At 32.1% G+C, this 15509-nt stretch overlaps 1 protein-coding gene across 1 annotated transcript in view; it reads left to right on the top strand.

Annotated features, from left to right (window-relative positions):
* Positions 1 to 1802: 1802 nt before the first annotated feature.
* LOC149202682 (potassium transporter 5-like) overlaps positions 1803 to 15509 on the top strand; it is a 191209-nt gene continuing 177502 nt past the window's right edge. Inside the window, exons 1-2 of the mRNA XM_089401668.1 lie at positions 1803 to 1910; positions 2413 to 2638. Of these exons, the coding sequence (XP_089257794.1) occupies positions 1803 to 1910; positions 2413 to 2638 (334 nt within the window). The remainder of the gene's footprint in view (positions 1911 to 2412; positions 2639 to 15509) is intronic.

Here is a 15509-nt window from a genome sequence, read left to right on the forward strand (position 1 = left end):
AAAATGTAATTACTATTGAATAACAACACATTCATTATTGTAGGTTATAAAATATGATTTTAAATTTAAAAAATGCATGTCATATGTGATAAGAAATTCACATCTTTTTATTTTAAGAATAAAGTATTATGACAGAAAATGTTGTAAAGCAGTTATAAATGGTTTAATTTATCTAATTGTTTAGAAAATATTTAAAATAAATCTGACAAAAATTTTAATTTATATTTATCAATGCTAAATTAATAGTGGTTAATAGAAAAATGGAATTTTATAGACTTTTTAAAGCATAAAATATTAAATGACAATGTGAAGTGGATAAATAAATTATTAACTTGTATAAATTTGAGTTCGGTAGTAGCCACAAACAAGTCTACACGTTTATAGTAGTATGCCTCCCTAACTATTGTGGAATACATAAATAATGGTTGTAATAACTCATAATAACTATGTTATCTACTTAAAAGTGAGGTATTCTCAAAGATTTTAGTTTTGGAAAATTATTATGAAAATCATGATATAAAATCAGTATACAAATATTTAAACATTATATAACAATATTGTAACTATAGTCATAAATTATGGAATAAAATATATAATGAGGTTATACAAATGAAATTATATTGTGCAAGGAATAAAACAAGACATTTAGATAATGATATAACTAAATGTTTAAATAATAATTATTTTAATAATATTCAAAATTAAATGTTCATTTTTAAAAGTAAAATAATGTAATTTGCATAATTTGCATTTGGCAATATTAAATTATTGGTTATCAATAAGAAAATATGTATTAGGAAACCTAGTATGTATTAGTGAACATAGTATAGTAATGAATGAATGTATTGGAATATAATAATAAATTATTAGAGGAAAATTTCATTGAAATTGTATTATATCCAAGGGAATAAGATTAAACCCTAGGAATATTTATGCTTGGGTTTGAAATGTTAATAATTTTTTGGGTTTTTTATATAATCCCTATCATTTTTAATATTAATGTTGACTTTAACAATTTCTTAGTTTGTAATAATAATAATCCATTGGTTTTTTATTTTTTCCTTTGATTTATTATTATTCCTTTGGATATTCAATATTTATTTCTTGAGTTTATTAATTCATTGGTTTATTGATCTTATTGGTTTTTTAATTCCTTAAGTGTATAATATTAATAATCCTTTGGGATTATGATTCCTTGACTTTATAATCTAGTTTTTGATATTAATTTTAGATGTGATATATTAATATTAATTTAACCTATTAAGTTTATAATATAATATAGCATATATTAAAGTAAACTTATATCAACTACATTATATTAAGTTAATGCTTACCACTTATATCAATTACAATTATTAATGTAGTTGTGTTATTAAATTATTAGAAGAAAATTTTCATTGAAATTGTATTAAATTTAATGATTGGAAAAATTATATTATATTAGTTAAAATTTATCACTAATATGGAATATATTTATTAATGTGATTTTTATTAATGTAATTGTGGTAGTAAATTATTTGAAGAAAATTTTGATTGAAATTGTATTAGATTTAATGATTAAAAAATGTGTCGTTTAATCGTTTATTAGTCGTCATTACGCCAATAATAGATTGCAGTAAAGAGGGCCCTGTCGTTCGTTGACATTACACCAATAATTGAAGAAGTTCGTTGACATTACACCAATAATTGAAGAAGTTTGGAATGCCGCTCCTGCAGCTAAATATGGTATTTCGAGCTAAACTACTTTCCGACATTTCAAGCTTCAATAGTTCGGAGTGAAGGTAATCTCCTTGGAAGCAAGGATGAAACCAGTTGGAGAGGGGAGTGGAGGTACAATTTTAAATGGAGGGCAGGCCAATTCGTTGGATGCGGAGTCCAGTTGCCTTTTGAAGATGCGTCAAGCTCTGAAGGTTAGTATAAATTATCTTCATCATTTTCTTTTGAAATTCACCATGTCCATATTTTTTTTTGAAATTCTTTTTATTTTAGGTCAGAAAGTGGAAATTTAATTTATTTTAAAGATTATAAATTTTGAAGAATGTCACCTGTAAATTGTAAAATTTATTCAAAATCTATAAAATAAGTATCTTTATTCTGTCCAAATTTATTTATGAGATTGACTCGCGTTAATTTACTGGAGAAATATACAAATTATAAAAAAAAAAATCGAATTTCTACCTATATAGTACATGTCAGTTTACATGTTTATGTTTGTATGGTTGGATAGTTGTCTAATTCAATGTTATATGTTATGGCCTTATGATATCTGTGAAACAACTTCGATTTTCTTATAAAACCAGTTAACATTTACTCAACCGTCGATGCCCGCATGTAAGCATTTGAACCCTATTTTTCTTGGGCTTGGCAGGATGGATCACTATTTGTTTAAATAGTTTCCATGTTACATGGCAGGTCTTACCTACAGTGGCAACTCTGAAGTTGGCCTTTCAGACCATCGGCGTCGTTTACGGGGACATAGGGACTTCTCCACTCTATGTATTTTCCGCCATTTTCCAAGAGGGGATCGCTGATCAGGATGACATCATTGGAGCGCTGTCTCTCATCATATATACTCTCACTCTGTTGCCGCTGATCAAATGTGCTTTCATTGTACTTCAAGCCAATGATAGAGGAGAAGGTATGTGGGTTTTCTTCTTTTATTATTATTTTTATATAAAAACTGTGAGATAGACCGCATTTCCCAGCCATTCGTTAAAGATCCAGAAAGTCAACATAAAATTGAGTTTTGGTGTGTCTATAGAGGGTTTAAAGATTGGAAAAAATTATTATTATTTAATTGATAAATTAGTAATGGGAAAATCATGATTAATTGTTTTTAAATATAAGTTGGTTTTTTCATTAATTGTTTTTAAATATAAGTTGGTTTTTTTGGTTTTAAGTTGAGAATGATAAATTTTTAATATGTTTTTATGTTTTTAGTTTATATTTTTGGTGAAATTAGATTAGAGATTATTACAAATACATTAAAAATATTAATGTGGTTGATATAGTTGAAGGATTTATATAACTAAAAAAATTATTGCAACACTAAGAATGCCTTATTAAATTTACACATTTAACACATTTAACTGATTAACTATGTATAAAAATGTTATGGGTGAACTTTAACTTATTTAAAAAATGAATTATAAATAAACGATAAATATTAATGAGGAACTTATCAGAATTGGAATCATCTCAAATCCCTAAGAAATTGGTGGAAGAGGAGCCAAGTGGCAAGAATCTATTTTTTTTTAATTTATTAAAAGTAATGGACCATTTTGTTAAATTAAATTTTCTTGTATATAAATGAATTTTATAAATAATTACGATGAACTTATTATAATTGAAATAATCTCAAATCCCTTGGAAAATATAATTTTTTAAATATATTAAAAGTTAGTGCAACCAAATAAACTCTTTAATACATTATAACTATTGTCTAATAAGCATTAAGACTAAGCATATGCTAAGCATATTCCCTTGAGAATCAATCTAGGTCCTCAATTAAAAAAAATAAAGTCAATAGATCCTCATCCACCTTAAGTTGAAATAAGAAGCCTTGGAAATTAAACAAGATTAATTGTTGCAATCATGGTTACCGAATTTGAATTCGATTCAGTATATGAAAAAAATATTCTATATAAAATTCAATACAACAATTATTGGGAATATAGATGTTAATATGATTAACAATTTTATTTTATTTTTCCAAAACTTTAAAAAATCAATTGGAATCATGTTTATATTAAAAATTTCTAAAATAATTATTAAATTTTTCTCTTATACTTATTCCCAACATTCACCTTGCATGTCTATATAAAATTATCCAAAAATAATGAAAGACAAAATGCATAAAATTTATTAGTATTGCAAACTGAGAAAAAATGTAAATAAAATCTAATAATATGAATAACAAACCTGAGATATGAAGTTCAACATAAAAATTAAGACATTGGATATTAAAAGTAGGTTTAAAGTGATCTCCACATACCAAAAAATTTATGCCTCAATCACTATTCCTATGAGATCCAAATTTATTTAACAATAAATCTATGTGGAGATTATCCTTTATGCAGATAACATAAAATGAACATTTCCTTGAATTCCACACCATATCATCTCTTTTGCAGTGGACTTAATAGCTATGATAATTGTAATCATTAAAAAAACAGAAAAATGAAAAAATAAGTTTTAAAATTTCTATTTTTTTAAATATAAAACTTATCTTTCTCTACAATACTTTAATAAAAATTATTTATAATATTTTAATAAAAAAACTTACATTTTTTAATAAGTAACTTATTATTAGTTAGCTACAAATTTTTAATATAGAATTTCTATAAACTTTTTAATATGGAAATTATTATTTTTCATTCTTGTACTTTTAATAAGCAATGCTATTGTTATTCATTCTTATTTTTTAATAAGAAACTTCTCCAAATTTATAATAGAAAATTTCTAAAAAACCTATCGTTTTTCATTCTATTTTTAATAAGAAATTTCTCCATACTTTTTTATTTTTTAAAAATATAATATTTTAATGAAAAAAACTTATATATTTTTTAATAAGTAACTTTTTCTTAATTAGCTACCATTTTTTAATATTGAATTTCTATAATCTTTTTGATATAGAAATTATTGCTTTTCTTTTTTATCTTTTTAATAACACATTGGTATTTTTTAATAATAAACTTCTCCAAAATTTTAATATAAAATTTTGAAATTTTTTTTTACTTTTGATTCTAATTTTTAATTAAAAAGAAACTTCTCTTTTTAATTAAAAACTTCTCCAAACTTTTAATTAAAAAAAATTAAAAAACTATGAATAAAAAACTGCATTTATGAAATCTTTGAACTTTAAAAGTAATACAAAAGAAAACCAATAATAACAATATGACCCATAGTTATTTAATTAAAAAAAATATTAAAAAATCTAAATATATATACTGTATGCAGGTTTTTTAAGCAGAGGTTCCTATTAGGCGTTAGGCGTCTGTCCATACCAAATGAGAATGAGTCACGTGTCTATCAGTTGACGCTCGGTTCATTTGTCTACTCCATTCAGATCATTCACTGCTTTTCATGCATTTTAATATAAAAATCATTGTCAACCTAAGAAATCTGTATAGTATGAATGTCATCGTATTTTTTTGCGAACGCAAGGGACGAAATTTTCGATTTTTTTTTCCTCAATATGGGTGACCTTGGTAGCTATGGGTGTAATGCAGCATAGTTCTTTGCTCACTATGGTTTAATGAAATTAAAATTTAGTATTTTTGTCTCCTCACATGTTCCTTTCACACAACTTCCTACCCACAACTACTTCTGCACATGTTTCCTCCCCAGAAACACCTCCACAAATGCTTCCTTTGCACACACACGTTGCCACGAATGACTTGTTCAATGTGTGAGTTAGGTAGATTCAAATTTGTGGTCAGTTTAAGTATCATAGCCATGGCGAAAAACTACTACGCCTCTCGATCTTTCGCAGAGCAATGTTGTGTGCCGCCTTGTTAATTCCTGCAGCTATTGCTTCATCCAAGTTCTTGAAAATGTAAGAGGGATGACATATTTTCGCTCCTTAAATGCAAGCCCATCGAGAAAAATGTTACACAAAACCATACTGCAAAAGCGTTCATTGTGCAATGTAATGAAGTAATAGTTTGCTCGCACATTTGTATTTCATTATCACTGGGATTTTCCAACATTACTCCCTGTCGAGATAAATTAGTAGTGGCAGTGGGAGTTTAGCTATTTGTTGTGATTGATGAAACATTTATGGATATGTTTATTTCACCTCGCGTTGGGGACATGAGCTGGGGAACCCTTGATGGCACGGGGATCTACCAATCATGGGATCAGAGCTTACGATTCTCGAGCACGTCAAGTTCGAAACTCATGATTTGTATCATTTCATTCACATTGAAAGTTCGATTTCTTGGTTAGCTGTTGGCCTCTGGCCCTGTCATCACTGGATTTTAGCTGATAAGAATTTATATTTATCATTTTATGGCAATGAATACGTTATTTGTAAAGTACGCCCTGTTCGTTCGCTTCGTTGACTCTGTGGTTTCACGAAACATTCTTATGAGGGTTGTTCTGGTGCGTTGTAGGGAGATTGGCGTAAGATAATCTGATTCAAACTCTATTATATCAGTTGACAAAAACCTACAATAATATAGAATACTTGCACAACCCCAATTCTGCTTCCGATGGGATCATCGTGTTGTAATAAAAGCAAATTGTTTGCTTGTTTGATCACCGAAACGGAATGAATGTCGAGGAGTATGCTAATCAAACGTTGCATATATACATTGGTTTTCTTTTCAAACATGGGTTTATTCAAGATTTTTCATTGGAAAAGACATTTCAAATAATTTGATTTGAATTTTGTTGCTGTTATGTTAGTTAACAAGATATTTACATTTTTCTGAGTGAACAAGATATTTGTTCCTTTCACATCTAGCCTCCAAATAGATGTAAGTAATCAGCTAGGATGATATCGAAAGAATCGCATGTGGGTCAGACATTATATATGTGGAAGTGCAAAAGAAATTTGTAGAGTGTGGGATGGATGGTGTGATTTACGGGTTGTTATCCGACAAGGGCATCAACATCGTTCGCAAGTGTTGCTGCAGAAGGATTTTGTAATCTACAAGATTGGTGGGATAGACACATGCTGTGATCGTTCACTCTTTGTGCCTCCAATCCCCCATTCATATGAACGTGCTTCCATGGCTTTATTTTTTCAGAGATATTGGCAGACGACCCATTCTTATTGTTGTCGTGATTAGCAGGCAGAGAAGGAAGTGAAGCGGTAGTGACAGCAGGGGTACATCTATGGATGTCGACAATGTCTAGAGGGAGGGAGGGAGTTGGTGCGTTGGTCTTCGTTTTGACACATCTCATAGTTCCAACAGCATTGTCTTATGTTCTCACGACTTAATCTCGGTTCAAAACCCGAGTCAGCTACGAAAATTACCCTTAGAATGCTGTTAAGTTTTCTTCGTCTCTAAGTGTTTTGGAGCTCATGTTCTTATAGAAAACATCTCCTCCTGTAGGGGGTACTGCTAAAATATCTAATTAATTTCTACACGGGGTACCGTTAAAATATCTAATTAATTTCTACATGGGGATTTATTTAAAATTAGAGAATCAGTGAGGGTTGAGTCAAATCCAGTTATGTCTTAGTGCCTGGTTGCATGTCAAGTTAATTTAGGCTAGGCCCTAGTTGGAAAAGGTTAAATATGGGGTTCATTCTAATCATCAAGTTTCTTTGATCAATAGAAAAGCCTCAGTTAGTGCTATTGTGTGTGTGAATTTTTTGTTTTGTCTCCTTTGTCTTTCCAACAAATTGGTATCAGAGCTAAGGAAAGATCACAAGATCTGTGGTCGGGTAAAGCAAATTGCATTGCAAATTTGTCGAAATGTTAAGGTTGAATAAACTGGGAGTTTATTAGTATTGGGGGTGCAAGTGAGGCATTAAAGGGCCTCAACCACATTATTACAAAGTTTGAAAAGTTAAAAGTTTTTGGAAAGGTGAAGTGGATTATTGATTAAAGATTTGAAAAGGGCTTTTTTTTAATATAGTCTTTCTTTAAAGAAGGTTTTTGAAAAGAGGGATATTAAAGTTTTATAAAGTTTTTTTAAGCAAAAAGAGGGTTTTATTTTTTTTTAAGGAATATAGCTTTCTCAAATTTCTAGCCCCATTTTCCACCATTTACGGAGAAGGATTATGATGTGTGGGCCACTAAGATGGTGACCACATTGTAGGCTCATGACATTTGAGATCATATCTAGTTTAGGTTATAGAACCTAAAAATAAAAAAGAAGAACTAGCCCTCACTAATGCAGAGAGGGAACCATGGAAAAAAGGCAAAAAGAAGAATGCAAAAGCATTGCATCTTATCGAGTAGAGAGTGGATAGAGAAATGTTCCAGAAGATTATGATCACGCCTTCATCAAAGACAACATGTGAGACCTTGGTGACAAGCTATAAAGGTATGGCCAAAGTCAATATTGTTAAGTTGTAGAATACTAGGAGATATTTTGAAATTCTGCAGATGAAGGAGACAGAGGAAATCGATTCATTCATGAATCGGGTCATGACTGTTGTAAATAAGTTAAGAATTTATGGTGAATATATTAATGATCAAATCGTGGTTGGGAAGGTCCTCAGATCTTTGTCTACCAAATTTGATGTTGTGGTACCATCCATAGAAGTAGCCAAGGATGTGACATCACTAAGAGTTGATGAGTTGATGGGATCACTTCTATCACATGAGGAAAGGATAGACATAAATAAGGATTCCACTTTAGAAACCACTTTCAAAAGTTGTGTTTCTACTTCAAGAGACAGAGGTTGAGGGAGAAATGGATCAAGAGGTAGAGGATGAGGCAGAAGAAGTGGTGTTCAGAGAGATGGCCGAGAAGAGCATGAACATGAAAGTTGAAGCAACAAAAAAATCTTCAACAATAATAAAAAAATTTAAAAAGCAAAGATGAGATGTTATTATTACAATAAATTTGGTCACTATGCCCATGATTGCAGGGGAGAAGATAGTTTGTTGAGGAAACGAGAGAGCTAATGTCACTACAAAGAGTACTAAATCCATGTTCCTAGCTTTCTATACCATGCATGAACCTTCTAATAATGTGTGGCTATTAGGTAGTGGTTGCAATAACCACATGAAAAGAAACAATAATTTGGTTGCAAATTTGGACCAATATGTGAAGACAGAGGTAAAGTTGGGAACTGACAAGACCGTGTATGTAGATGGCAAAGGAGTGGTCAACATTCGGACCAAGAAGGGGGGTCCGAAGACAATCTCTAAAGCATATTATGTCCCTAGTCTCAAACATAGTTTGATAAGTGTTGGTCAATTGACATAGAAAGGATACAAAGTTATCTTTCAAGGACAAGATTGTGTTATATATGACAAGCCCCCAAGCAAGCAGTTGATAATAAAGGTCTAGATGACGATGAACAAAATCTTTCCTCTAATCATGAATTACATTGATCAGGCTAGTTCGTTTACAATTGTATGTTTAATGATTATTGGTTATGGTGCTTTTAGTTTGGACACTTGCACTTTTCTGGTTTAAGATTGTTGTAGAAGAAACATATGCATAGAGGATTACCTCCAATCAAAGAACCTACTAGTACTTGTGAGTGTTGCATCTTGGGAAAGAAACACCATGACATTTTACCAAATGGAATTGCATAGAGAGAAAATAAACCTCTTGACCTAGTGTATATAGACTTGTGTGGACCTATGAGGACATAGTCAATTGGTGGAAGTTGTTACTTCTTCACTTTCATTGATGACTATAGTAGAAAGAGTTAGGTTTACTTATTGAAGTAGAAGTCTGAAACTTTTGCAAAGTTCAAATAATTCGAAGCCTTAGCAGAGAAGAAAAGTGATCAAAAGATCAAGGTATTCAGGTCAAACCATGGTGGAGAATATGATTTAAATGTATTCCATTATTACTGCAAACAACATGGAATCAAAAGACAATTTAAAACCAAGTACACACCGCATCAGAATGGTGTAGCATAGATAAATAACCAAACCATTACGAATATGGAAAGGAGCATGCTGAAAGGAAGAAACTTGTCTAATTAGTATTGCGTAGAAGCAGTTGCATGCGTTGTTTATGTGATAAACATATCTCCTACAAAGACTGTGATGAACGAAGTAGCAAAACATGCTTGGTCAGGTATGTGCACGTGTTCCTAAAGAACTAAGAGGTAAATTGTATGATAGAAGTGAAAAATGCATATTTATTTGTTATAGTGAGAAATCAAAAGCTTACAAATTTTATAACCTTGTCAGCAAGAATACCATAATTAGCAGAGGTGTTGTGTTCAAAGAACAACATTCATGGAATGGGATTGTACACAAAACAATTAAATCATGAACATCATTGATGGAAGAGGATGATGTAGCAGAAAATGAGAAGCAAGGATCAAAATAACATACACCAAACAAAGTCACATGAGCAAGACCTCCATGATTTTATGAGCAGCATGGATCTTCAAGTAGATCAAAAGATCGAGATTCTCCCAGCAATAAATCAAGTCATGAATCAAGTAATGGTAAGAGAAAGATGAGAAGTATAAAATATATTTATGATTATTTGAATGTCAGTTCAAACTTTTCATTGTTGTCATTCCAACTTTCTTCATTTGAAGAAGAAATCAAAGATGAAAATTGGGAGCAAGCCATGGATGAAGAAATTGAAGCTATTGAAAAGAATGACACTTGGGATTTGGTTGATTTTCCAAGAGACAAAAAATCTCATTACTGTAAAATGGGTGTACAAGACTAAGTTGAATGAGAAAGGTGAATTTGATATATTGAAAGAAAGACTTGTAGCAAAAGGATTCTCGTAGCAACCGGGAATAGCTTATGGAGAAATGTTTTCTCTCAGAGAGATATTGGATATTGTAAGAGTATTTCTAGCCACAAAAACTCAGAACAAGTGGAAAGTATATCATATGGATGTTAAATCAGCCTTCTTGAATGGAATTCTAGAAGAATAAATTTATCTGTAGCAGCCTCCAGGATATGAAGTCGAAGGTAAAGATGATAAAGTTTACAGGTTGACAAAAACACTCTATGGACTCAATCTGCTTAGGCTCAATGGATTCTGCATAAGAAGCATTGAGTCTACCTTTTACACAAAGGTAAATGAGCATGTAAAAATTTTCATTGTTTGCTTATATGTCAATGACATGATTTATACAGGTGATTTTGAATTAGATGAATTTAAAGAAGCCATGATGAAAGAATTTGAAATGAGAGATCTTGGTCTCGTCAAATATTTTCTTGACATAGAAGTTGAACAATCTGAAAAAGGAATTTGTATTTGTCAAAACAAACATGCTAGAGATTTGCTGAAAGGATTCAGGATGGAGAATTGCAAACTTGTCCGAACACCAATTGCAACAAGTACAAAGTTAAGCAAGCATTATGAAGGATCATATGTCAATCCAACTCTATTCAAAAGATTGGTTGGCACCCTCATGTATCTCACAACTACATGACCATATATTATGCATAGAGTGAATCTGATTTCCAAATTTATGGAAACTCAAAAAGACACACATTGGGGAGCAGGAAAAGGAATTCTGATATACATAGCAGGAACTACAGATTGTGGCATAATGTATGCAAGCATAGAAACGAAGGATTTGGTTGGATATACATATAGTGATTTTGCAGGTAGTTTGGATAATAGGAAGAGCACTTCTAGTTATGTGTTCCATCTTGGTTCAGGTGTGATTTCATGGGAATATAATAAGTAGCCTATTGTGACACTTTCATCAGCAGAAGCATAATATGTAGCAACAACATCAACAATATGTCAAGCAGTGTGCTTAAGAAGAATATTTGATGGACTCAAGAAGAAACAACAAGGATGAACAACAATATATTGTGACAAAACCTTAGTGATAACACTATCCAACAATAGTGTGGTTCATCAGAAGAGCAAGCATTTTGATACTAGATATCACTTTATTAGAGAACTTGTCAAAATGGAGAAGTTAACTTGACGTCTTGTATATTTGTTGATGAATTAGCTGATATATTTACCAAGCCATTAGCAAAAGATTTGTTTGAGTTTCATAGAAGATACTTGGGTGTTGTAACCCTAGCTGAGACATAGACTAGCAGGCATGTTTAAGCTATCATATGTCTTAGTTTAGCGGTTGTAATTAAGGGGAGTGTTAAAATAAATAATTAGCTTCTGCTTGGAGATTTATCTGAAATTAGAGAGTCATTTAACTAAGCATTGAGTCAAGTCAAGTTAAATCATAGTCGAATTTAGTGTGTGGTTGCATGTCTAGCTATTTTAGGTGAGTCGCTAGTTGGAAAGGGTTAAATACCCTTCACCGGGTTCATTGTAGTCATCAAGTTTGTGTGATCAATAGAATATTTGCAACTCGTGTTATTATGTGTGTGAATTATTTTTGTTATTTTGTGTCTTTCCTCCTCTTCCTTTCCAACGAGTGCTACTGTCACAATTTTATCTTTTTTCAACAACCTCGGAAGTAAATACCACCAAATGGAAGCCCACACAAGAAGTATGACCATGTGTGAGAATAGTAAAAGGAATCCCATAATTAGAATCCAAAATCGTAAACATATATCTATATCGTACCCTTCGCCTTCACCTTTTTATTGTGCTAAAGACCTTCTAATAGTTACCTTTGTTTATGTCGACAAATGAAGCTAGCTCGATTGGGAATTATGGGCACCACTATTCACCACTATTTCCATGTTTGGGCATGAAAAATGTGGGTATGAAAATGATAAAGAGACTCAATCAATGAATTCAACCTTTGAAAATTTCGAAAAGTTGTTAGGCAATTTGTTATGAGAACTCAATTTCCTGGAAAAATCAATAGATATCCACAACTTGTGGCTCTTTGAATCCAATTTAGTGGAGATCGGACTAGACTTTGCGTAAGTGGCCTTGAGCTCAAATCTACTACTTATTTTTCCTTGGTGAATATCTTCTGTTTTGCGCCACTTGATCTCTGACATATAGTTTGCATGAACTCCTCTATTTTAATTTCGTGAAATATTTGGTCCATTTCAGCTATTCAAATGCAAATCAAGCACTTGATAGACAAAAATAATAGATAAGGGAAATGTCAATCCCACATTTTGTTCAATTAAATAATCAATGAAAATAATTGTTGGTGCATAATATTTTAAATGGAAGCCTAAGTACTTGCTTACAATTTTGAATCGAAAATCATTTTTCAATTCAAACACTCAACAATCAATCATAGTTTTTATACAATGCTAAAGAACAATTGGTCATGATTAGAATCCATCACCAAGCTTCACACAAGGCATGTTAATTATCTACAAAATTAAAAACAACATCTGAAAATTAATTGTGTAGAGGTAATTGTAAGGACGTTCATTGTGAGGAGGACCTATGCACAAGAACTTCCACACAATGAACTTCTACACATTAATTAAATTCAAATATAGGAGCATATATACTAATGATTGTAACACCCTCCTCCCACATCTAACTAAGAAATCAGCCAACCAGGGTAAACATGTGAAGAGAAGTTACTATGATATGATTTCACTCTCTATGCGTTAGTTATCGAAGTGGAACTGATGAAACACATCACACAGACCTTCCATATTAGCAACATAACTCCCAAGAGCCATCCCAACCACTCAAGTAACCAACCCTTTATACCAAATGAATTTTTAATACATCAAACATTTGGATGCTCCCTTGATATGGACAACCATGCGTCAAGGAGGCTCTAGACAAACCCACGATAAGGGAAAGTGAGTGTCCAAGGACCTTTTTGCCCAATGTCATGCCTGCGACTACGGGATTTGTGCCACTCTTTTGGGACCAAAGCTCAAGTCACTACCCAGAACTCAATGAAACCTTTAGAAATGAATTTACACATCAGAACAATGGTACATTTTCAAAAACATTGAAAAGTAATAGACTGGACCCCTACTAGCCATGACAGGAATTTGGTCAAACATGTCACAAATATGAAAGCTACAAGTCTTAACATTAGAACTAAGCATAGGGGTCTCATACTTATCTGAGAATCACTAAGAAGCATTGATGCCTCAACGCATTCACTACAATTTCATACATTAGTCCATAGATACATTATTCATTCATTTACAAGTAAAGACATGATGAGATCCATACATAGCCACTGTCATAATACATGTTCATAAAAAACATAATAACCATCGAAATACCAAGGAAACAACAAACATATAATCAAGATATAAACTAGTAGAATACTCTTGAAATAAAAAGGAAAAATATCCTCATATTAATGATGCAAAGGAAAACTAGGTTCGGGACTTCCATGAACCACCCGACCATAGACATGGCTGAGCCAAATCTCTCTTCAGTCAGTCACCCCCATGTAATATTCCAAGAATGAATGTGAGATATCATAAAACACATCAATCAAAACCATCAAGGGATTCTAGAGGAAAAACCACCTCAAACCATCAAAAGATGATTCCACCTCACAGTCGAACGTCACAAACCATCACCAGATTGGTATCTACCAAAGTCTTCCAAGGATCCATAACATTTGTTTCAAGAAAGGCTCCAAGACTAATTACTCAACCCATAGTTGCCCCTGGGATCCATAGTTTTTATCTGACCAAGGCTCTAAGACTAGTAACTCAACCCACCAAGGGCTCCAGAGTATTTTTCCAACCAAGGCTCCAGGACTAGTAACTCAACCCAAGATGTTACAGGGCTCCAAAGTGTTTCTCCAACAAAGGCTCCAAGAACTAGTAACTCAACCCAAGTTAAGGAAAACATGCAAACCAACCCAAAAAACAAAGAAATGAACCCACAACATCATGGCTATCTAATAAATGTAAAGGCTAGGGAAATCCCCTATCAATCCAAGCAATCCTCCATGACAATGATAGATCATAACCAATAAAGCACATGAATATTCCATGCATGACACAAATAGTGAGGAAAACATACATGGAACTTGATACATACAAGAAAAACCTATTTTAATTGTTGATCACGATGTCCTCATCCAGTTTCCTGTTCTTTCTTTGACTTCTTGCTCAAAAATTCCAAGTATGCCACAATCCTCCAAGATTTCTCCCAGAAAAATCTGTGTCCAAGAGTATGAGAGAGAGAGAATAGAGAGAGGGCATCAAATCTGAACTGACAAAAGTCTGTGAACTAATCCTTAGAAGCCTTTTTCTTAATGATGCCTTTATTTTCTTCATTTTCCATTATTTTCCTTTATTTTCCTCCTCACATGCAACCTATGACCTTTCACCTCCCTTTTCTCCTAGTTTCAATTATCTTCATAAATAAATGGGTCAAAATGTTATTTTTCCTTTCCAAATCCTTTTCCATTTCCTTTGCCAATTTCCTTAACCATTAATAAATCACCAGTGATCCCCACCACTATGCTTTTTCCCAACATTCAACTTGGAATATGTGTCCCATAAACTGTGGTTATTATTTTTCCTTTAGTAATTTTTACATGGATTTATTATGATGGTTGTTACAAAACCCTCCCCTTGGGGGAACACCATCCTCGATTTTCAACAACACCTACAACCAACATGGATGTTGTAAGTAAAACATACTTCCCATGGATCTTTATAACTTAGCTCGTTGCAATATCTACAATGATCATCCTGTTGTGAAGCAAACCAACATGACAACATAACAAATATAACATCACAATGACATGACACCCATACCTATTATTGGAGTTTTATAACATAGATAATGGTAGTATTTACTTCCATAGACATATGTACATATAGCAAACATCACCAAAACATGTACCAAAACATATACCAAAGACATATACCAAAACATCTTCTCAACCAATGAATAAGGAAGGATACATAGGCTGCATATGATCTCCCATATCCCATGTAGCTTAAGCGATCCCAAATTTCTTCCATTGCAATCTAACCTACTCGATTGCTCCGTTC

Source organism: Pinus tabuliformis, chromosome 2_1 (assembly GCF_031772625.1).
Source record: "Pinus tabuliformis cultivar Carrire ecotype Pingquan chromosome 2_1, CPIR1, whole genome shotgun sequence".
Lineage (NCBI taxonomy): Eukaryota > Viridiplantae > Streptophyta > Pinopsida > Pinales > Pinaceae > Pinus > Pinus tabuliformis.